Source organism: Malaclemys terrapin, chromosome 7 (genome assembly GCF_027887155.1).
Source record: "Malaclemys terrapin pileata isolate rMalTer1 chromosome 7, rMalTer1.hap1, whole genome shotgun sequence".
NCBI classification, from domain to species: Eukaryota; Metazoa; Chordata; order Testudines; family Emydidae; genus Malaclemys; species Malaclemys terrapin.
In genome coordinates this window covers 19,557,593-19,582,972 of record NC_071511.1, presented here as the reverse complement: position 1 = coordinate 19,582,972, position 25,380 = coordinate 19,557,593, and the positions used below count along the sequence as shown (strand labels likewise).

The following is a 25,380-nucleotide window of genomic DNA, read 5'->3' as shown; positions in this document are numbered from 1 at the left end:
GGGAGAGGTCAGGGCCATCAAGTTTTACATGAACATAATAATTAGAAAATGACTTGTCATAGACAAGAAGAGAACAAGGGCTGCAGTCAATGGCTGGAGTCTACCAAGGATTTAACGCAGGTTAGTGGTGGTGTATTTTTAAAAAACAAACAAGAAAACAGAACCATGCTACCAAGTTCAGCCAGTAACGGGAAATTACCACAGCTGTGTTCTCTTCTGTGCGTGCCATTGCGAATTGCCTGGGGAGTGGGCAGGAAAATAAGCTGAAGGCTTGTATAATAGGATGCATTCAACATAGAAAAGGAATGCTAGAAAGTAGCAAAAAAAAAGAAAACCTGTCAGTCTGAAGGTCAGTGAGACAAATCTCTGGCACTGAGTTTTCAGGAAAGGTCAGAGGTAGCCCAACTGTTTATGAAACATTTAAAGACAGGTCCATATCCCACCCCACCCGCTTGGATTCCTAAGAAGTCATAGCAAGTGATCAATATTTTTCTTGTTGAAACAAGTCAAAGAGTGGAAGTAAGAGGAAGGTGAATACATAATGGCTTTGTCATAAGACAAATAGACAATCTAAGACAGACTTGAGCTTCCTAGAGTACTGCCCATTTTGTAGTATATATTTTAAAGGCTCAACATGACAGCAGCAAAATATGCAGAAGTCATAAGATTTGCTCAGCTGCTTTAAGAGTCTGAGGTCCCTGCTGTTTCTCAGTGCTATTGCTATTATTTTTTATTAGCACTAATAATATTGCAATAGTGTTGCTATTGCATTGAATGCACCTACAGTGAAATTTATCTCAGGAGAGGGTATGCAGAAAACAGTACAAGACTGTGTGTCAGGCAACCACTGGCGCCTTAAATCCCACCGAGACTAAGGAACTGGGTTATCCAGTTAATGTTTCAGGTAGTGATGGATTATGCATTGCACATTTATCGTAAGTAAAGTCCCTGAGTTTCTGCTGGTCTGCATAATCGGCTGTAATAAATTATCAAAGAGCCAGGCGCCCCCAGTCCTAAACTGCATTAATGCCTGTGCAGTCCGTCAATGTCTCTGTCCATTGCTGTGAATAATTGAGTGCGGTGACACAGGCTAGAACTTTGCTAATAGTTAAAATGCTTTCAAATTAAAGCAAGTAATGGAGGGAACAAAGGAAACTGACTGAAAATCATGTCCATAGGCGGGTCATTTGGAGCTTTGTTCTTGTTGTTGGAAGTTTGACTAGCCCTCCATATACATTGGGGTGAAACTTTCTGACATCCCCCAAAATCAAACCAAAACAATTTCTGCTTTTTAAAGGCTCTTGGATAAAGCCAATGTTGATTTGATCCCAGCTTTTCTTTTCTTCTGACATTCATTTTCGTATTGCATTTCTTTCCTGGTGCTTCCATTCTTCAGTGTTCTGGAGGAAACTTTCAAAGCACCATGCATGAGAATCCTGAGAATGATGTTACTTCAAGCATTAATTTTATGAGAATATTCCCTGAAAAGCACAGCCCACTGAAAACTGAATCCAGGTCTTCAGAGAACTTGAGTTCTGACTGATCTTAGTGCTTAAAACCACAGGAAATCCTCTCCCATAGTATGTAACCACAGAGCAATTTCTTGCTCAGGCAAATACCAGATGGCAAGAGTCTATGCTGGCATGAAGGATTTCCTCAGCTTTATAACACTTTATAGGATGCTTTTCATTCATGACTTTCAAAGCACTTTACTACAGTGGGAAAGTGTCATCTCCATTCTTCAGAGAAACTGCAGTGTAAAGAGATTAAGTATGGCTGGTCAAAAATGTTCTGTCAAAACTGTTTTTTAAAAGGAAAATTTGGTTTTTGACAGAATGAACCTTTTGGTGAAGTGTCACCTTTCTCTGGAAATGTTTGATTTTTTTCATCAAACTGGTGCCCCAAAACTGAAAAGTGTGTTGTTTTTGGCTGAAAATTGAATGGAGTTTAGTTGCAACATGTCCCTGTTCTCCTTCATGGGCTGAACTCTTCAGCTAAACTTCGTCTTCTGTGATGCACTGTGGCCATGGGCCTTACTGCATGTACTGCCTTCCCTCGAGCGAAGGGTGTGATTCATGGTGAGAGATGGAGTCTGATCAGGGAGCCTGGTCTATAGAGGAGAATGGAAGCATGGAACACGCAAACTATAACTCCCATGAGACACAGCAGCTGCATTTCCACACTCAATATTTCATTTTTCATCTGAAAGATTTCGGTTTTTGATTTTGGGCCAAAAATTCAACATTTCAGCAGAACTGACCCCCCCTCCAGTATTTCCAACCAGTTCTATTATCAAGTGACTTTCCCAAGCCCAGTCAGGGGCAAATCTGTGAACGAAGCCTAGATTTTCTGTCTCCCAGTCCTTTGTCTTCACCTCTCAATCACAGTGCCTCCAACTTCGGAATAATGTGGACATTGTTAGAAGGAACAGAAAAAGAAGATGTAAAAGACTTCTAATTGCTCCATGCACTCTGGCATTGGTAATAAACAGGTCATATAGAATGTGCCTGTCTGAGCCAAATGGGCAGCCTCTGTCCAGTGCTCTGAAAGCAGGGTTACAGCTGACCATTCAAAATGTGTATCAGACTTGCTGATCCATCAACCTTCTCTTTGCACTATCCCCATCAGTCTCCCGAGGGACAGTCTCCCTCGCACACAATATGATCATTGACACAGTCGGTGCAGTTAGCTGGAAAGACCCAATACTAATGTTAATAAAAATTCTGACAAGAATAATGAAAAACCTGCCAGTTGCAATACAAAATATTGTTCTTCTGGGAAATTAGAGGTTTTATTCGATGGTGGTATCTATGGCGTATACCCACCTACACCCCTGTTGCACAGGAAGATGACAACAAAACCCTAAAGCCCGTGTGAATACATTTTCCCCAACCTGGGACTCAGGTTAACCATGCCCATGTTGACAGGAATCGCCACGGCTAAGCATCTCATTACATTATGCCCAAGATACCATCAGTATCTAAATAACAGGCCATGGCAGCTGGAGCAGTGGACATTGAAGCTATTAACTCTTGATCAGAAAGGGCAGCAGCTCCAAGCCATGGTCTCACCTGTGGACTGCTGGCTCTTCTTGGAGAGCAGCAAATTCTGTTGCTTGAGCTGTAAGTCCCTTTATGGATACTTCAACGAGCAATCTCATTTTGTTTTAACAGGAACAAGCCAAGATAAAATGAGGCAAGTAGTGAAAAATAAAGCCCAAAGCATTTCCACCCTTAATGTTAGAGATCCTCCACCAAGCTGTGATTTTCCACAATCTAGCCTGCAAAACAGCATGTGATAACTATATCAGGTCACTGCAAAATGGGACTAAACTTTCAATATCTTCCTCCCGAGGATCTCATAAAGCAGGCTGATTGGGATGCCTCTCAAAGGACGTGCATCCAGCTGAGGGATGCAATGACTCCTGCTGTCGTCTGTGTTGCAGGGTCACTCTGCATTCCTTCATTTAGTGCCGATGCAGGTTCTGACCCGGCTTGACATAGCGAGATTCCAGCTTCTAACTTGGACAGCAGTGTCCCCCTTGGCACTGCTATTGTATTATATAGCTGCAGCCATTGATATGATGTTATATACTGAGGGCGCTTTGCTAGCGTCTAGCTCTCCAAATGTGATAGAGAGTCTCCTTTGACATGTTTTCCTCATCAATTCCAGTTGCAACTCTGCAGTCCTTCTCTCTTGCTCCATACGCCAGAATCTGTCTATATATGTGCTGAGGTGATACCACGGTGACAGGTGTCTTAGAAAAACCGCAGCTAGATGGGTCTCTGTGACCTTGGGTAAAGCGAAACTCCACTTGTAGCAAAGTAGAATGAAAGCCCCTGACTTATTTCAATGCATTACAGTGTACAGACATCTACTTATAGCTGAATGAGACCTCTGCCTACCACGTAAGTCTTCTGTGGGGATAAAAAATTACTTCTCTGTGAGCCCTATCCTGAAAAACTGAGCAAACCCCAGTTAAAGTGAAATGTGCTAAAGCGCAGCAGAGCTGAAGGGGTGGATCCTCAGCCCAATGTCGACCATAGGGCCTGGTATATGTGTCCAGGCAGCTCACTGATGGCTGGTGCTGGATGTTAGGGCTATGGGAGGCTAATACTGAGAGTGTGATACTTCAGAGATGCAAATGACTCCATTTCCTGCCCTGCGAAGATTATACGCTACATAGGCATGGGTGCAGTTCTCGCCTGTCCCCTCCATAAGGTAGATCCATATTGTCTTTGGACCATGTGGCCATTTCTCATTCATTTCTCCCGCCCCAACCCTGCCTCCATTTCCCTGGAAGGAGACACCATGGCTATAACTTTCCCAGCATGCAAGGTGGGCGTACTGTTTCCCAAATAGGTTCTCTGCTGCTTTGCTCCCCTTCCCCTGCCTCCAGCCAATGGAAACACATTGTTTCCACTGTTTTAGGCCGTTATGCACCCATTTAAAATTCCTGATGATTTCACCCTATAAAGAGGGTTCACGTGTGCATGGGTCTGTGACTGTCCATATGTACCATAGCATATTTTTTAATGGTTTGTGTTTAGCTACAAATGGTTTGGGTAAACTACAGCGAGTGTCCAGATCATGGACAACAGAACTAAGACCTGTGAAAGCCTGTAGCACGGCCAGTCTAATTGCTGATACAGGGGTGCTGCCTACGAGGCGTTGTCCGTGCAGTCTTTACTTGGGCAAAGTTTGTTGCCTCTGATCCAGATGGTCTGTTTCAAGTACTAGTGCTAAATAGTACATCAGGAACCTGCTGGGATTGTGAGTAATAAGGCTTATGAATTAATTTAGCTAGGAAAAATAAACGACACAAAGTAAGACACTATTAGATGGGAATTGCAGGTATGCATTCTCCCTTAACAAGAGAATGTGATCACAGGTGGATTTCATAATGGACTCTGCTCATCCCTTCATTACACAAAAGCTATCAGCCCCATTTAGTGTAATGAAGTTTCACTATTCACTTCACCCTTTAGCAGCCTTCTGGAAATTCGGTTTCTTGTAAAGCAAGTGCTGCTTTATCTGGGGGCTAGGAAGGGTATAAAGAACTAGTTAGGAAAAATGCATTTTGAAGGGAAATTGTTAAGCTCAATGAGCCCCAAACTTGACTTTTGTCTCACCTTGTTCTCTTTGATTCTTGCATGTGATTTCCTGCCCCCACCTCCCAATGCTCTCTTTTCTATAAACAGTGCCAGTTACCCAGTCCTAAAATCTACACCACACCGCAGTAGCCCTCTGACCACAAACCACTGGCCCTGGCTTAGTTCTCATGAGTCACGCTGCAAAAATGAACTAAAGTCTAGCACTTATAAGCAGACCTCCTTATCAGCACAGATCTGAAGGTGCCTTACAAGGATGAATAAACATAACTGTCTCCATTTTACAGGTGTTCAGAGAGGTTTACCTTTGCTAATACGGTGAGGTAGTGGCACAGCTGGGAATAGGACCCAAATCTTCAGGCACTGTGTGCACTATCCACAGAACGACGGTGCCTCCCTCACAAGCCTCTGTGAGCTTCTGGAGGGAATTAGAAATGGATGGGAAGGTTTTAGTTCCAGCTTGCAAGGAGTGATGATAAGGAACTGTGTGTTTGGCTTTGTTTTAAATAATGTCGCATTTAAAGACCATATGTTTATTCTGAGGCATGATTCCACTCAGAGCTGTGTGAGCATTCAGGACAAACTTTGGATCATTTCCACCAGTGCTTCACTGGGAACAAGGCAAAATCAACGTGGACAAAAGCTTTCTTTTCCCCCTTTCGATTTGACGCAGCAAATTTTTGCCATTTTCCATGGTGAGGCCCAGTTTTGTTTAACCAATTGGCAGGGATTTAGTCTCCCTCACTTTTATAGAAACCAGATAGAGAGTGGGCAAGATTCAGAACTGGTGTAACTGGGTGCAACAAGAACAACGCTGGAGTAAATGGTGTGTACGTGGACACACTAACTCTGAATTTTACTGCTACCGTTTATATTATAGTAACATCTGCAGGCCTCAACTGAGATCAGGGTCCCTGTGTGTTGTACAAACACAGAGTAAGACATAATCCCTGTCCCAAGTTGCTTACAGTCCAAATAGACAAGACAGACAAAGGGTGGGATAGGAAACAGACTCAGAGAGAGGTGACGTGACTTGCCCGAGATCACACAGCTAGTCAGTGATAGAGCTGGGAATAAAATTCAGATCTCCTGACTTCCAGTCCAGTGTCCTGTCTACTAGACCATCTTGCCCCTTTCCATTTGGCTATTGATGGAATTCAAAAAAGGGCTAGATAATTTTAGATCCAATATTTGGTGGCTGTTTAGGCTTAGGTAATAACAGTTATAAAATCTCATTCTTCAGGATGTAAGATGATGATCTTGTGGTCAAGGCAGCAGACTCTGGATTCTGCTCCTGGCTTTTCCCTAGACTTTCTGTGTTCAGGTCTGGACATCTGGTTCTGGCCCTCCACTGGCAATGCCAAACATGCTCTTGAAATGCTAGTCAGCAGTGCCAAATGCAGTTCTTTTTGTCTCTGCAGTGCTATCCCTGTGGAGGACCCTGACCAGGACAAATTGAAGAGCCAACAAGATTCAGTGGAGACAACTAGTGAAGAGCCTTCCTTGGTGCCCAAGAGGAAAGACGCTCCCCGCTCAAAGCTAAAGATGTAAGTAGCTGTCCCAGGGAAGGCTGTCCCCTAAAAAGCCAGGAATTAGCTGAAACATCTGCAGGTGTTCCCTATTAGCTGCCCTCTGTTAAAGACTTTTTTTAAACCAAAGGCTTGGTCTTTGGAGAAAGAAGAGGCATGGGAGTGACTTATTTTGCAGGCCTCCTGAGGTTTCTGCTAGTTCCTCTCTAACCCTGATTGTAAGCTACATCTTTTTTTAAAATTGGTGCACGGAGAAGCTAAGGGAAGGATTGGTGTCTTTTTAGTTTTTCTCGCTCTCCACTCAGGAGACAATTTGCTACAGCGGGAGTGGTGAGCTTAATGGAAAAGGTGACTCTGTGTAATCTGACCTTTCCTTAAAAGTGCTGTAGGGAATCTGGTGATGCACAGAGATCCTCAGGAAAACATGCCATTTGTTTTTTTCTGCCTGCACTGCTATGTTAATGAAGATGAACTTTTAAACACTCCTTGTTTGGACTGAGGAGGGACTAGATGAGGGTCTCTCCTCTGCCTCACCTTTCACTCACTGATTCCATTTGGATCTCATGCCACTGTGTGATACCTCTTGGTAGATGCTGACTTTAGCACAGTGACTGTAAAACTGACCTCAAGTCAGCAGAAGATTTGCTTGTGAGAGGCATCATATACATATGAGAGCTTTGGAAGGACAGAGCTGTATTCTGCCACTGGGCCCAATTATGCCCTCACTTGCTCCCATTGAAGTCAATGGGGTTGCGTTGCACAAAGAACTGGGTTCATTGATTTCATGGTACTTTCAGCACCTAAACATGGGCTTCAACCATGTTAGCTAAAGGAGAACCCTTCTAGCTGTGAAATAGTAGGAAACTCCATAATCACTAGAACTAACCAGTGGAGGGAGACATTATTTTGTGCATTAGGCCAGTGCATTATCTCAGATACTATGATGATGAGCACCCTAGAATTATGATAGTTGGTACTGATGGCAGCATGGATGTGGGGATCAGTTATGGCTGATGAATTTCCCCCCACTATTTAAAAGGTGCTGGATGGTCTGATGAGCTATCTTGCTGTTCCAAATTAATTTTCCATCAGTGGCTTCCATAACTATGATTTTGTCAAGTCATATTCAAGTCAACCCAAAATTTGTTTTATTTGCAGTCTCATCATAATTTCCATATCTGTCCATCATTTCACTGCCTCAACATTTAGCATAAATGATATGTTCTGCTTAGAAGAGGCCCAGCAGTGGCTTAACAAGGGGTAAAACAGGTCAGGTATGAGGCACACTGGCAGACCTGTGTAGAGATCTGAAGATTGCAACAAGGGCTATGTGGGCTATGTGCCATGATATTGAGATGCATTTACCAAGCTATGGGTGGGTGAGAAAAGCCTGCACGGAAGTGGAGGAGCCCACTTGATCCTGTAGTTCAGCTGACCGGTACATCACCTCTTAGATGTTGGACCCTTAGATCTTCTTGTTCCGGTGAGTCAATACTGATTACATCAGTCATGTTATGGTAGTCAGTATTAAAACAGGGCTGACAGACTGGACATTCACTCCTGGGGAATTAAAAAACATGCTTTTCTAAAAGGAGTAAAATTGCATTTTCTTGTGAAAAGCCACTTGCAAATTAATTATTTTTAAATTAATGACACAGTTTTTTTAGTGTTTCCACAATAAGGAGGAGAAGGGAATCTGATTTTGTGCCTCTGAAGCCCTTAATAAGTTAAGTGGTGTGTCTAGAGAAACGTCCCTCTCATCTGTAGAGTTCAAGATGGCAGATCTTAGTTTTAGAGGGGTGTTGTCTAAACTTTTAGGCACCCTAAATATGTAGAACTTTTGCAATCATCATAATCCTTGGTAAGGGCGAGAAATTGTTTAGAGTGGCCCATTAGGATTTAACGAGGAGCAGTGGGAAGAAACTGAAAAAATAACATGTAGGGTGATTATTAGTAAAAATGTCCTCACAGTGAGGTCTCAGACTGTAGGATAATCCGCCTGGGATAGAAACTCCGTCCCTTGAGTCATTTAGAACTAGCCTAGATAAAGCGATTGACTGTACACTCCAGAGAATGGTTCTGGATGAATAGGTGAATACTAACGCACAGTAGACCTCTCCCAACTCTAAATTTCTGTCAGATTCCACACTGACATATGCCTGTGAATCTCCCACTGGACACAATGGGAATCTGCCCATGAATATACATAAGGACAGAATTTAGCCCACAGAGCCTATCAAAGCCTAAAATGAGACTTTAGAGGCTGAATTCTGCTCTAAGGGCATGTCTACACTGCCCTGCAGTTTGGACTATGAGGGTGTGAATAGCAGCATGCACCAAAATGCTGCGCTGTAACTCCCCCATGTGGATGCTGTGGGCTCAAATGTACACATCCCTAGTTCACACTAATGTACTCCTCCTCAAATGGGACTAATTGATTTGATAGGAGTTTCTCTGGTATAACGGAGAGCTAAAGTCAACCTTATGTTGCCGCTTTCATTTGGTTTGTGTGCACTTTGCTCCAACCCTCACAGGTAAGACTAATCTAGTCTTTTCCTATTTTCTAATCAGAGCCCCAATGGGTGGAGTAGGAGTGTGGGGTCAAGTCAAATAAGACACAATTAGGACTGTCTTGGGCATTTAAATGAGTTAGCCCATTTCTAAGGAGGCTGTATTAATAGGTATCATATCTTTATATTGCTGAACTGTGCTTTTCCTATCACGGCTTTATTTTTCCCATATGAAATATTTAGGATCTGATTTATAGATACCTTCCCTCAAACTACAAGACAGCTCAACCCCCTTTACCCTCTCTGTATTTTCCTTATTAGATTAAAGACTTTGACAGCCATGAAGTGCATCTTTTCAATGCAAGAGCAGCAGCAGCAAAAGCAGAAGAAAAACCAAAAACCTCAGTTAGCACAAGCAAAAGACAGCGTAAAAAAAAGCGACACTAGTAAATAGACACCCCAGGCGTCTACTTCATACAGAGATATAGACATAGCTACATCTTTCTAAACCTACTCTGCCATTTTGTCCAATCTGTTCTATTTTGATTGTTAGTCACAGGAAGTATTTACTTTTCAAATCTCAATATAAAATTGCAGCCAGCAAATGCTTCTTGGTTTGCTTGGTCTTGTTTTCCTCACTTAAAGAAGGCGGTGATTGCACAATGCTTGGAGAATTCCAGCTTGACGGAAGAACCAGTGAGAAACCAAATCATTGAGGATTCATGTGAACTAAGTGTCTGCTTTAACCAGTGTCCAAAGACATCCTAGAATGTCTTTACAATGGAGGTAGGGGAATGGGCTGATGCTGAACAAGTCCAGGTGAGTCAGGAACGTAGAGGAATCTCTGCAGTAAGCTGGTTTGAGTATCTGCATTTCCAAGGGCTTGACGTAAAGGTGCAAGAAGCAAAAAGGAGAGGATAACAGCCTGTTTAGATAATACTTCAGCAACCAGTGTGATAGTACACTCAGTTCTATATGACTGGAGAGGCCCAGGACTGGGATAAACAAGAGATGCTGGCGAGCAGTACTGAGGTGCCCTGGCAGAGTTGTGAGAAGGGAACTCTCCAAAATAAGTAGGAATAAAGCAGGTCGGGATAGAGGGATTTTGACAGAGCTGTGGGGGTGACCCCACAACTGGAAAAGAACTGAGTTTGATACAGGTCAGGATGAAGGCACATTGGCAGAGATACTTAGTGCATCTCCAGGCAACCCCAACCAGTGGGCTCCTGCCATGTGGCGCTCTGGTCAGAATTTAAAGCTGCCGCATCCCCTGAAGTAGGATTCCTATCCAGTGCAACAGCCTCTGTGTCTGTCAGGAGGACATTTCACATCCCTTTGCCAGCAGAAGTGAATCTGCTCAGTGGTTTGAGCATTGGCCTGCTAAACCCACGGTTGTGAGTTCAATCCTTGAGGGGGGATCTGGGGTAAAATCAGTACTTGGTCCTGCTAGTGAAGGCAGGGGGCTGGACTCGATGACCTTTCAAGATCCCTTCCAGTTCTAGGAGATGGGATATCTCCATTAATAATAATTATTATTATCTGTGGATAAAAGAGGAAGGACATCAGGGAAGAGCTCCCAGCTGATTGGAGGTGGAGTTTATCTAAGGTTAAACACATAACAAACTGCACTGGCATAGTGCCCTGATTTTTAAATACATATGGAGAGCTACCTTACAACGGTATTTAAAGAGAAAAGGTGGGTGAGGGAATATCTTTCATTGGACCAACTTCTGTTAGTCAAGGAGACAAGCTTCTGAGCTTACACGGACCTGAAGAAGAGTCTCTCTAATACCCTGGGCCTGACCCAGCTACAACACAACTGCAGCGGCATTTAAGGCAGGCTTCTTTCCTCATCAGAACCTATAGGTAGGCTTTTCTCTAGCACATTTCATCAAATTCACTCGGCTTCCAGGGGCACAGCAGTTCAAAGAAGCCAGTTCAGAGTCAGCCACTGCAATGTCTGTAGATGCCAGTGTTTCTTTAGCAATATTTGTTGTTTGATTTTTATTGATACATTTGTTATGAACATCTGTCCAGACAAGGGGTGATAGAAAAATCTTGGCTCTTTCATTTAAGCACACAATCTGGCATGGCACTTCAGTGATTGGCTTTGTATATATATATCAAAAAATCCACCCTAATCTCATCCTGTCACATCCTTTTGAGATGATACATATTTTTTATGGGTGTCCTCTCTCTTTGCCATCCCATGAGCTCTTGTCTTATTGGACTTGAATTGTCCAGTAGATCATCACCAATTACACAGATTTGGATTTTCCTCTTGTATTAAAGTGTCCCTTCAGGGCTCCCAACTATTGTCCATTTGTCTAGGAGCCAAAGGAGTAAGAGGGTATCCTCAAGCAGTGAGAGGCGCATCTACTTTAAAAGAAGGAATGGGTGAAGCAAACTGGATGTGATCACTGTCTAATTATAAGAAAAGTAAAAGAGGTTAAGATTTTCACAAGCTAAGGGATTTAGATTTCAGAAATCTTGAACAGATACTGTACTTTTGGGTCAGCCTGATTAATGAACCTAGCTGAATAGCAAATATTGAAAATCATCTTGCAATGAATGCATGTGCTGCAGACAGCAGCTACAATTACTGTATAAACTGCACACCCATTCATGTGGGGAACTGAGCCCAGAACCTTAGCCAAAAAACACAGCCCTCTGCCACTTTAGATCTCCTTCAGCTAGTATCTTCTCTCTGAAGCAGACACTGGAGATCAATATTTCTCATTCATTCATACACCCATACAGAGTATTACAGTATTTCTTTGTTTCATCACATTTTTTAGTGTAACATTTTTCTGTAGACCATTAAGGACATATGTCATCATATTTAAAGGGACATTACCACAATTCAGATTTTGGATTTTTTAAAAGTGTTTTATACAAATTGGCTAACATAAAGCAATTTGGATATCTCTGAAGAACTGTGTAAGTAGTAAATATTCTCATCTAATGTAGTTTACTAAGACGTAATACACTTAGAACATTTCTGTTTCATTTAAACATTCATACACATCGTTTGCTACTCAAAAGAATATCAGAATTGTCTTAGGGCTGCTGAAAAACCCAAAAGTGAAACTGATTACGACTGGGAAATGAAATTCATCCACTTAGTTTTACTGTCCAAGTTATATGAAGTGTAAGGGGGGGAGGTGCAGGAAGGAAACAATAATAGTGAAGAAAACAAATTAGAATTTTAAAAATTCTTTCCTCTTTCTGTTATTGGTATCACAGATAAAGCTTTTTCTGTTACATTTCTAGGTCTAGAATTTGCCCTGACTTACATTGTCATTTCTGCAAAAAGAACAGGGGTACTTGTGGCACCTTAGAGACTAACACATTTATTTGAGCATAAGCTTTTGTGGGCTACAGCCCACTTCTTCGGATGCATGTAGTGGAAAATACAGTAGGAAGATATATATATACATAGAGAACATGAAACAATGGGTGTTACCATACACACTATAAGGAGACTGCCGATGAAGTGGGCTGTAGCCCACGAAAGCTTATGCTCAAATAAATCTGTTAGTCTCTAAGGTGCCACAAGTACTCCTGTTCTTTTTGCGGATACAGACTAACATGGCTGCTACTCTGAAATTGTCATTTCTGTTTTCACGAAGTCCCTTTAATTTGTTCACTTAAAGGTAACTGAAACAAGCAAATGACTAGTCCTGGGTGTGAGTGCATTGCTAAAGCACAGATGTGTGCGGTGGGGAGAGGGTTATGTGCTCCCCAGGAAGGGCCCCATCCTTACCAGTGCTGAGCACCTCCTGGAAGGTGCTGAATACCCTCAAGTGCCGTGGGGAGTTGCGAATGCGCAGCTCCGCACAGGATGGGGACCCAACCTTGAGTGTCTGGGGACACCTCTGTGTTTCAGTAATTGAAGGGGAGTGCAGGGCGGAAGAGTCTCCCCTGCCGGCCGCTTGTTGCGTTGATTTTATTCTTGACTTCATTTGATTATTTCCCTGTCGTGTTTTGTTAGTGTCAGCAAGGAAGAAAATCAGTGCCATGAACTATCCATCAGCCTTACAAGTTGCCCTCCAAGCCATAATTCCTAATTATTATCCAGCTGTTACACGTATCCTGTGTGGATTGACAGTGCAGATGGGCACAAGAGTGAGATGTACTAAGCCATTGTCTGAAATGTGCTGTGACCTTTATTCCTTTGTTAATTTTTTTTCTACTCTAGGAATAAAGATACCTTGGGAGCAAAACATGGATCTTTAAATAGAACAAAGGGTACAAATAAAAAGCCCCTGCCATGAGAAATGTGCTTGCCAAAAGAGCTCATGTGAACAGCGCACATTGCAACCATAGTGATCCTGGATTAGAGTGCTGACCTTTTAAATGATAATATTCTATCAGCCTAGCATGATGCACAGCTTGGATGTCAGGGCTGTATTACCATTATTGTTCCTTATTATGTAGCATATAATAATGCGTTGCGCTAATATAGCACCTTTCCGCCGAGGATCGCAAAGCAATGTAGAAATAATTATTAGCCCCATTTCACAGGTGGAGAAAATGAAGTAAACAGAGATTAAAATGCTCTGTGCAAAGACACCCAGGGTCTGTCCACATTGCATGGTAAACCTGGGCTTACAATTGCTGGACTCGGGTGTCACAGACATGCTAACGCGGCCATAATGCACCACAAAGACCTTCTGATACAGGTCTGCAGTTTGATCTGCATCCATACTGCAAAATGACAGGATTTGGACCCTAGTTACAGCAGGACTCAAGCTGTGATCCACCCCCCTAGCGGGGTTCTAGGACCCAGGTCCTGAGTGCTTGCTGACCTGAGTCGGACTGATTTGTGTGTGGACCTAAGCACAGGCTTGGGCTCAAACCTGAATCAGAGCCTGGACATAGTGTGCATAGACACAGCCATCAAGACAAAGGTGAGATTTGAAGCCTGACTCCAAGTCACTTGCTATAATTACATAGCAATGCTACTTCTCTGGCTAGCAATAGGAGAGAGTGAACCTCAACAGCTTTGGAGTTTCAGATAAGCATCAAAAGTTCGTACGTCCCTGCTCCATCCCAAACTGTATCTGTTGGCTCCTCTTCTGTTCCTCAGTCTCTTTGAATGGGTCTTTTGTCTGCTTTTCTCCATACACAATTCACTTTGCTGGCTCCTTTCATACCATCTCCCACTCCCACAGTGTGACAGATTTGCTTGTAAAAACATTTACAGTTGGAAAAGCAGATAAAATCAATGTGAACGTTTCCTCCGTCACTTTCTTCTGTCTCCGCTTCCTCTCTTAACTTTGACCTCAGCAACGGATGACAATAATAGTGTAAACATCTGGATTTTTTTTCCACACCATAAGGTTCCCAAATGGAATCTTGAGAAGCACTGTGACTTCTGTTTCAGTGCATTCCCAATAGGAAGAGGAAAATACTGTAAGGAAGGTGCTGGCTGTAAACAGAGGCAACAAAACGGTGGTGACTGATCTTACATTTTCTGTGTGCTAAGAGTTTTAGTCTCCCCTGGTACTGTGCTGTAGTTTTATGATTCAGGACAATTGTTATGTGAAATTTGCCCTTTGAATTGTGTCTCCAGCCCTACAGGTTCCTTGGGGCTCTCCAGGGGTCAATGAATAGTTTCCAGAAGTTAGATATGTAAATGTGACCTAATAGTGCGGAGTGAGCTAAGCTTTCATTTCTTCTTGGCCCTCCTCATACCAGAGCCAGGGCCAGGAGAGAGTCTTGGATGAAACATCATTTGACTCTGTTTTGGTGATGCAACCTTATGAGCCAGCATTGCTTACAAGGGGTGAGTGAGCATAATTGTTCAAACAAATGCTCCAGGGGACTCCTATGGATGTTAGTGGGTATTTAATGGGTATCAATGGGAAAGATTATACCTGTAATTTTCTGACTGCAGATTCTGAAAAGTGGACATTTTTACCCAAGGGCACAACTACTGAGGAGAACACACCACAGATGGCTTTAGGCATAAGTTAATTAGGGTTGCCCATCTGAGGGATGCAGTCACTGGGACCACCAGAGTCACACAGACCCAAACCTCCCTTCTTCAGCTGTAGAGCTTTTGCTTGCCCAAAATGGCATCATGTGCATCTGAGGCCTTGATTCTCAGAATAATTTGTGGAGTTCCTTAGAGACAATGCAAAGAATTCTGGGGACCAGGTGAACATGACTGGAATAGAAACAGGGATGTCTTTGTGAGGGAAATGACACTTGGCGGGGACTCGTTATGTTGCTGAGCTGGAGGAATTGATTTGGGGGGGAAACGGCTGAGAGAAAGAGGCTCAGGTCCCCTCTTCATCTACCTCAGCTCCTGGGCCCTTTCAGGGAGCAGAAGTTTGAGCCCTTTCCTTGTTTTTGGAATGGGCCAGAGTTACTCCTCCTGTTGCTCCTATTGGTGATCTTTAGCGGCTGCTTCCGTATCCATTCAATACAGATAGCAAGTTATCAAGATTGTGAGAACAGTTATAAAATTCCTCTGCCAGCTCTCGGAGCTTTTTTGTTCTTCACCTTTCAATAAAGCAGGCAAGTGTTGGATGCAATAGCTTCATAACAAAGTGCCCTCTGGAGCGTGTGATAAATTAATATGGGCCAGAAAATTGCCATCATTAAAACAACATTTTATTGCTCTAGCTGTCTATTTCTTCACCATATTATCTAAGAGACGCTGCGTGATTTTACACAACTGATGCCTGGATTAATCCTGTGGGTCAAGGAGGACAGAAAGGAATCTAGATGAATAGTTAAGATCACAAGGGAATAATTATCCTTTTGTTTATCATCTATCTATGATATTTTTGAGTCACTCACCATGGTATCTAGGCAGTATAATCACAATAGACCAAAGGGAAACAATCTACCCCACCATGCTCTTGGAGAATATAAAATACTGGATTGCTACTACTAAACTCAGCCCTGAGATGTAATCTTTCTAAAGCAGTGAGCATGAAGATATTAGGCCTGATTCATGTCTCACTTGCAGTGATGTAAAACCAATTTAAGTCCATTTAATTCAGTGGAGTTACACTGGGGTAAAACTGGTGTGAGAGGAGAACCCAGCATCCCCAGACCTTTAAACAATTGCCCAATAAACTACACTCCCAAAGGGTGAAATTAATCTCTTCCCCTCGCAAAGCCCAGGTAATCAGACTTCAGGCAAGGAACTAGGCAGACATCAAGGGAATGGAATTCCCCAATACAGCACAGCCCCTCTGCAAGCTCCTGGGCTGGAATAACAACTAATGCCCCTTCCCCTCTGTACCCCCTTCAAGGAGGTTTTGACTACTGGATCTATATAGTCACAGATCCTCTGGATCCTCTGAATTTGTGACGCAACCTCCCACACCCACACTTTGTTCCAGCTTATCTAGAGTGCTGCTCTGGTGCACATTGGATATGGGTAATTCCTCAATGTACACCCAGCTTCAGCAGGACCAACAGCTGTCTGGATTGTCATCTCCAGGTAGGGTGACCAGATGTCCCGATTTTATAGGGACAGTCCCGATTTTTGGGTCTTTTTCTTATATAGGCTCCTATTATCCCCCACCCCCTGTCAAAATTTTTCACACTTGCTGTCTGGTCACCCTATCTCCAGGCATCTCCCTCCATCTGGAAACTGACAGCAGAGCCTCAACCCGGGCTGCAACTATGCGTCCAGGAAGTAAAATGAGGCAGACTCTCACCCACCACCCTTTGGATTAGCCTTAAAGCTGAAGCCAGGCAATTTCCCATATAATCATCTCTCACTTGAAGAAAAACCGCCCTCTCATCAGGGTGATTTCAAGTGAATTGTGTTGTATAGTTTCTTAGCGGCTTCCTGAATCACAAGGACTGAAACAAGAGAGCTTTTGGGTCTGCCACAGCCAGCTGCCCTGAGAAAGAGATATCATCAGCCATGATGAAGACATGCTGCACCGCATCTCCCTACCAGAGACACTTACAATCTGTGCAATTCAGTGATGCAGTCTGGTAAGAGAAACCAATACCAGATGGGAAAATGTAACTCATCTCAGCAGCCCAAATCCATGTGGAACACCTCCCAGCCATATATTCTGTAGACAGCCTGGATTATTTATACTGAAAATCTTTGGTGTGTAACAAATTCAAGCCTCCATTTAGTACAACAGCATAAAAATCAATATATTTAGCGAGTGGTATGCGCTCAACCGTGAGTGCCAACCTCAGGGCAGGCTGTCAAGAAGCAGGGCAGAGACCCCCCCAGACTGGTTGTATGTTCTATAATTAGATTTTACCAACTCAGCAAGAAATGTGAACTCCTGACACCCTATAACAGTCTTACCACAGTGTCACAGCCAGTCCCCTTGGACACTCCAGTCTATCTTGCCACCCAAGCAAGCTGGACTTAGTTATAGTTGGTTGCTATACACCAATGATCTAAAAAGATTCAGGTTGCTTCCTGTCTCAAGGGACCAGTCACTTACCTCATGTCAATTTGTACCCCATCTCTCACCAAAGACAATGCTTGTAGCCAATCCTATAATAAACTAACTAAAGATTTATTAACTAGGAAAAATAAATGAGAGGATTATTATAAAGTTAAAGCAAGCAAACACATATACACAAATGAGTCATAATCTCTCTCCTGCCATCCATCTCCACCCTCTGACAAACAGAGGCTAGAGCAGGGGTAGGCAACCTATGACACGTGTGCCAAAGGCGGCACGTGAGCTGATTTTAAAGTGGCACTCACACTGCCTGGGTCCTGGCCACCGATCCAGGAGGGCTCTGCATTTTAATTTAATTTTAAATGAAGCTTCTTAAACATTTTAAAAACCTTATTTACTTTAAATTCAACAATAGTTTGGTTATATATTATAGACTTATAGAAAGAGACCTTCTAAAAATGTTAAAATGTATTACTGGCATGCGAAACCTTAAATTAGAGTGAATAAATGAAGACTTGGCACACCACTTCTGAAAGGTTGCCGACCCCTGGACTAGGGACCACCATTCCTTACCTATCCTGGATAGTAGCCATTAATGGACTTAACCTCCATGAATTTATCTAGTTTTCTTTTAAACCCTGTTATAGTCCTAGCCTTCACAACATCCTCAGGCAAGGAGTTCCACAGGTTGACTGTGTGCTGTATGAAGAAGAACTTCCTTTTTTTTGTTTTAAACCTGCTGCCCATTTTCATTTGGTGGCCCCTAGTTCTTATATTATGGGAACAAGTAAATAACTTTTCCTTATTAACTTTCTTCACACCACTCATGATTTTATATACCTCGATCATATCCCCCCTTAGTCTCTTTTTTTCCAAGCTGAAAAGTCCTAGCCTCTTTAATCTCTATGGTTAAAACCATAGTCTATGGTTTTAAAAGGTGACAGAGTTCTAGTAACCTGTCAGCTCTGAATGGCTTTTCGGACTAACCCAGGTTGACCTGGGGAATCTCTGATTCTGTTTTGTAGCTCTGGCCTTGTGACAGTCCAAAGAGCAAAGAGAGATGAACATTTTTCTTGTTTTTATTTCCTTCACCCAGAATTCAAGATAGTGGGACAATCCCTGTTGCACTACCCTCTTCATGGGTGTTAAGAGGCAACTAACAACATTTTTGTATTGTGATGTCCCACAATGGCCCAGTTAGTTTTGATAGGCCTTCTTGATGGTTACAAGACAATCCCTCCTGACTGGGTTCACAGTTTCAGAACAAACATTTTTACAGGCCTAAAGAAAAAAAGTAACTATTACCTTACAGCACGTGATAACAATATTATAAGTGAGATTAGTGCATGCAGTAATTTACAAGTCTTAACACATTTTTATAAATTCAATACCCATCTTAACCATACTAACAAACAGGTGAAACAGACTGATTTCCAGCAATGAATTTGTCAGTGCTCAGCTGAGGCCTAAAGCCTTGGCAAGAGCGGACACCTGATCTGCCACAATCACAGACAACTGATATGCTTTGCAACCATTGTGGGAATTTGTAGTAATGGTGTCTGCTAATTAAAGCACAGGACCAGGGACCAAGAGGACTAATCTCAGCTTTTTAAAATTGTACACAGGCATAATTTGCACGTGCAGTTACCATAACTGGCTATGCAATTGCAGACATAAATAATGCATATGTATAGCACTAAAAAAAACCAGAGCCCTGCATTCACTCCATGTGAACTTGGGCAAGTCACTTAACATCCCTGGGCCTCAGTTTCCCAATCTACAAAACAGGGATCATAAGAACCCATTTCACAGGGGTGTTGCAAGGCTCAATAATTAATGCCTCTAAAGCACTTTGATATGCTCAATGAAAGGCACTAGAGAAACAAGAGCCATGCTGTACACCCACTCTCCTGATTAAAAGATAACAAAGAACTGGCTTTCCAACCACTTTTAAACAGAGTGCAGAGAATCCCTGAGCGAAAATCTGAACAGCTCAGACAGTGGATGCACTCTTTTCTGTATAGCTTCCTGGGTATGCTCTTCTAGTCCATTACTGAGGTGCCAGAATGAGTCAAGGTTTGCCTCTCATATCTGTGCTTGAGGCTATAGGTCATCTCCTATACCATATACACCCCCCCCCCCCATTTATAGCCATTCATTTACACCAGAAGCATTGCAATACATAGTACCTTGTGACAGCTGTGAAGAAAGCTGTCAACCACCCCTGCAATGTAACAGCAACTTTGGGAGGCCAGGAATAGCCATTTGAAGAAGTGAAATAACCAGGGTAAGGCTAATGGAGTTCCTACCGTCAAAGATACAGCACATCTAGAGGACTTCTGTTAGAGGGACAGTGTTGTGTTAAGAATGATGACTTCCCATACCACGACACTAGACTTGACTGATTCTTGCTGTACAGTATAAAGGAGTACCTTCCAGATGACTGGCCAAAGCTAATTATTCATACATGTTCAAAAAAGCAAAGAAAGTGGTGGTTCAAGGACAATAACACCCAATTACTGGATGTTCCCAGAGAGGTCCAGGACACTAATCCAATAGAAGAGGTTTGGTGCACAATGAAATCTCATCTACGTATGTAAAATCATGTAACGAGTTTAGGAAAAAACAAGCAGATTTACTGGCTGCAATAAGGCAGGATGGAGAAAGTGGAGGGATGGGGGAGATGTGTGGAAGAAATAACGGGCTAAACCCCCTTAGATTTACTGGCTGTAATAAGGCTAAAAAAACCCCAATTAATAGTGGACAGTTAAAGGAGATTCATTAATCACAAGCACATGGTTCTCTTAGCCTCAGTAGAGGAAACTATCTGTTAGAATGTATAGATTGTAATGTTATCCTAAAGGCCACCATTGCAATTGGCACAAAGTGCACCTGAGCTGAGAGGCCAAAGATCGATGGGGCACAAAGACTCAATTATTATTTCAGCCCAGCAAGGGGTCCCTCCCAGTCTGGCAGGGAGGCACATTGCTGGGGCGCTGTGGGGACGTTTTTATTGCTGTTGCTTAGTCTGAAGACTGACACTTTTGACCACCACCACTAAGGCCCCGACTCAGCAAACTATCTACACACTTGCTTTACTTGAAAAGTGTGTTTCTGTCCCATTGAAGTCAGTGGGCTTTAAGCCTGTGTTTAAATGTCTTTTGAATAGGGCTAGAGTTAAGCACATTAATTTTAATTATTATGATTTGTAGGGCAATAACGCCTAGTAGTGTGCTAGTCATGGACCAGGACCCCTTGTGCCAGGCATTGTACAAATACAGAACGGACAGCCCCCAAAGAGCTTAAGCTTAATATTAGCATGTGTGTAAATGCATTGTTGAAAGAGCACCTAAGTCATTCCTGACATACTGTATTATGGGGGAGGGGGGAGGAGAATCAACTGTAAGACAAGTTGGTGAGATATTTCATTCATGCCAAACAAAACAGAATTCTTAGAATTCTGAACATCAGTGGAGTTTTCTAACTGCCCTCCAGTCACACCACACCCATCTCATAACATAGGCACTGACTCTGTGGGTGCTCCTGGAGCACCCACAGAAATAAAATAGTGGGTGCTCAGCACCCACTGGCAGCCCTGTGGGTCAGTGCCTCCCCTTCCCCCCAGTGCCTCCCACCCACTGATGGCCTCGCTGATCAGCACCTCCCCCTCCCTCCCAGCACCTCCTGCCCACCACGGATCAGCTGTTCTGCGGCGTGCAGGAGGAGGGGGAGGGGCGCGGGGGCAGGAACAGGCAGGGAGGGAAGAGGCGGGGTCAGGGTCAGGGGCTTGGAAAAAGGGGTGGAGTGGAGGCGGTGCCTGGGGCAGAGGCGGGGTTGAGCACCCCCTGGATAGAGAGGAAGTTGGCACCTCTCATAATACCCAATAAATAGCCATATAACTCTAAGCCCAATGGAAATGTTTCTGTTAATATTTTAAAACTCCAATCAAAATAACTGATTTTAAATAACCATTTTTTTATTCCCCTGCTCTGTGTGCAACAAACATTTTTCAGAACTGAGAACCTGAAAGTGAACTGGAGTATACACTAAAGTGAAGCTGACTTCATTGTGTTTCCTTTGCCGCACTGAGAGAAGTATACAAAGCAAACAACAGGCACAAACAGTGAAAAGTAAATTGGATTTTTAAAATTTTTGCAGTTGGTTACATAGGTAAAATCATTTGTTATGTGACTTAAATCAGCAGTGTCCCTTTAAAAAAAAAAGGCCAAAAATGCAGAAAGAACATAAATTTGGAGTCCCATGTCTGTAACACTTTAAAATAATGGTGACGCTAATGAATGCTAAGTTACAGTGGAAATCCGATACAAGGATTCCTGGCTCCTAGATTATAATGACAGGACTTCATAAGGCATAATGAATATACCATAGGAGTGAATAATGATTAGCTCATTATATTAAAATGTTACCTATTTTTCTCTATTAAGGAAACATTCATTTCATTTGCTCTCCCAACAAAGCAAACACTTCAGGAGTCCCTGTTATTCTTTCTACAACGTTGTTTGGTTTGTCAGTGGTAACCGTCTTCTTGGGTATTGTGATATATTGGAGGGGATAGTAAGCGTCTTGTTGTTGTTGTGTTAGAACAAAGGAATATATTAATCTCAAACAACTAATTGCTGAGGCTTTTTGGTTGCTTTGTATGGATTTCACTTTCCTGTTGTATTTTTCAACCCATCTTCATTTTTTTTCTATTTAATTGAATTTATTTAATTAGTGCTGGTGAAAAGCACCAGATTGACAGGGAAATGAAGTCTTCTACTCAGCCACAGAACAGGGGAAGCAAGCACAAGGGCAGGAAAACCTCCCTTACTTTGACCCACTCATGCCTCAGCTCTGTGCTAGAGGAATCGCCTCTAGGGGTTAGAGGGTGGTTTGGTTTTTCCAGGCCTGCTCACTCTTCTGCTAAGACAAAGAAACCAGATATAGTACTGGTGGGTTTTGCAAAATGGGTACCTGTCCACACTAGGAGCTGGGCTTAGAGCTCATGTGACATAGCTCATGCCTTGGCCACCTATAGTCATGACTCTCAGTGATTGGTCTCCTGGCTTAGGCCTGGTCTACCCTGGGGGGGGGGGGGTCAATCTAAGTTACGCAACTTCAGCTATATGTGAATAACGTAGCTGAAGTCGACCTACTTAGACCTACTCACCGCGGTGTCTTCACTATGGTGAGTCGACGGCTGCCACTCCCCCCTTGACTCTACCTGCGCCTCTCGATGAGCTGCAGTACAGGAGTTGACGTGAGAGCGCTCAGGGATTGATTTATCGCATCTAGACTAGACACGATAAATCGATCCCTGCTAGATCAATCGCTGCCCGCCAATCCGGCTGGTAGTGAAGACATACCCTTAGATTTAAAGCAGAGGCCTAATAGTGAAAGTATCATCTAACCTCAACTATATATTAATTGTTGTAAGTGTGTTGATGTGATGCGTCTGACGAAGTGGGTATTCACCCACGAAAGCTTATGCTCCAATACTTCTGTTAGTTTAGAAGGTGCCACAGGACTCTTTGTCACTTTTTACAGATCCAGACTAACACGGCTACCCCTCTGATATTTGTGTTAATGTAGTTATAGACCCAACAATATCTTCTCTTAGAGGGTTGCTGGCAACCCAAAGAAACCTCAATATTTTCAGAGAGAGAATGGGTGGCTCTCACGTGATCTGAGAGTGGGGCAGTAGGCTAATATGACAGATGTCCTCAGGACCATATTTTTACATACTTAATGAGGCTTTATATTCATCAGCCTAAACACTCTATGGTTAAAAAAAATAATTAAATAACCGCTCCCCCCCTCCCCCATCAACTATAGCCGCAGAACATTCACTAGGTGGAGATGTCTTTGTTTGAAAAAACAGCGTTCAGCTAATGGAGTGCTCTGGTCCTCTGTGGGTGCTGAGATTAACTGAAATGCTTGTCCTATTCCTGAGCCGATCCTCAACCAGTTTTGATTCTGGTCAACCCAAATTTGGACCGATAACAGGTTTAGTAGCTAAAAGTTGGATGAGATTCATAAACTCTTCTGTGGTCCAGCCACCAAAGGGATACAAAGAGCCATCCTCTTAGTGTGAGTTACATTGTCACTAAAAAGATGGGCCTGAACCAAAATTCTGGATCCAAACATCCCATAATTTTGGGGAATCCAAGGTGCTCAAGCCCATCTGTAGCTGTCACAGAAAGTGGACGTCTCTATCGGCTATAACAGCATGTCTGTTGGTTCCCAGTCCAGCACAGAGGAAACGATATTACCCCTGTGCCTACAACTTCTTCCAGTGCAGAGGATGTATGAAAATGGCATCCTATGACAGACAGCCCCCTTCAGTGGCTGAAGCCCAGGCCAGAAGCAGCCTGTGAAAATGTGTGCTTCTCTTTTAAATAGCAAGATGGAAGAACAGGAACCTCCTCGGGAGGAGCCTCACAGTGTGAGGCCAGATGGAGTAGAGGGGTAAGGAGACAGACACCTCCTCAGGTGATTCTTGCTGCGCCTCTGAAAATCCATTAAACTAATGGTGTTGAACGTGTTGCTTGGTGGGACTGGTGTTCCTGATCCAGGCAGAAGCACAGCAGCCTCCAGCCATGGAGACTTCTGCAGGGAAGGCTTCACTGCCTGTCTGGATAATTGGGTGATTAATGAGATATGCCCCTGCCAAACAGTTGCATGTACCCGGCAAGAATGCTAATTTCCATACACACAAAGCTTGCCAATGCAGCAGGCAGAAAAAGTTCCTACTTTCTTTTCAGAACCTGTATCAGGATCAATGATAACCTCAAGCAAAAATACTGGACCCCTCCATCTTCTCTCACCCCTTCAGCTACCTGTAACAATATATGGGGTGTCAACATGTCTGAGATTAGTGATTAGCCTGAAGCAAAAGCCCAAACTTTGCTCAAGGTCTGAATATGGTGGCTCAGACCTATTTCTGTCAGGTATTCGAGTGAGGGACATTGTTGCTCTGCAGAAAAGCTACCATCAGTGATTCTTTACTTCAATATCTATCATATTTGCAAAGCACCTATAACCTTGGTATTCAAGTGCTGGAAATATAAATATATACAAAAGATGGCCATTCTGCAGAGGAAATCCTACATCCTTTAGACCATGTGTTTGTAGCATGTATTTGGTAATGTCAAGAATTAACGTGTGTTATGGTCAGAATAGTGATAGTGTAAATATGGCACCATCTTATTCAATTTACATACATCCTTCCCTGGGTGTCTTAAAGTCACATCTGATTACTGGGAGAAAAGCAGTTTATACTGTTCTCCAGGAGCCAATACTGCTTCTGGAGAGCAAGTTAGATTCCATTCTGCATTGTCAAGAACGCCTGTTAAATTCCAGACTGAGGAACGTTAACTACTAATAGTGTGGGAAACAGAAAGAACCCAGCTTGGTTTTCAGATCCCTGGTGGAGATTGCTATGGTAGCAATTAGAAAAATCATGTTTTGACTTGCAAAATGAGCAAATTTGATTTGGAGTCACTGAAAGAGACTACAGAATTCTGTTGTGCTGGTGGGCACTGAAAGTTAGCATTAGAGACCTCACTACAACCCTGCAATACTGAATGAACAAGTCCTCTTTCCCTCACACTTGCCATCTCTAAATCCCAACTAGAAATGGTAAAAACAATTCTAATGTTGCTGAATTTTTTAAATTGGAATCTCAAATTTCAACAGAAAAAAAGTGGGGGCAGGGTTCCTGAAAAAATTTTTAGTCAACTAACTAATCCCAATTATGCAATCACTCTTCTGAATTCAATGTGCAATGGTAGTTGGAACAAAGTGACTCTCTCAATATATG

The 25,380-nt window shown here is 42.9% G+C and overlaps 1 protein-coding gene across 1 annotated transcript in view; it reads left to right on the top strand.

The window, feature by feature from the left end:
• Window positions 1-9,604, top strand: part of C7H3orf20 (chromosome 7 C3orf20 homolog) — a 52,881-nt gene extending 43,277 nt beyond the window's left edge. Inside the window, exons 14-15 of the mRNA XM_054033333.1 lie at window positions 6,533-6,658; window positions 9,472-9,604. Coding sequence (XP_053889308.1) covers window positions 6,533-6,658; window positions 9,472-9,604 — 259 coding nt within the window. The remainder of the gene's footprint in view (window positions 1-6,532; window positions 6,659-9,471) is intronic.
• Window positions 9,605-25,380: the final 15,776 nt, after the last annotated feature.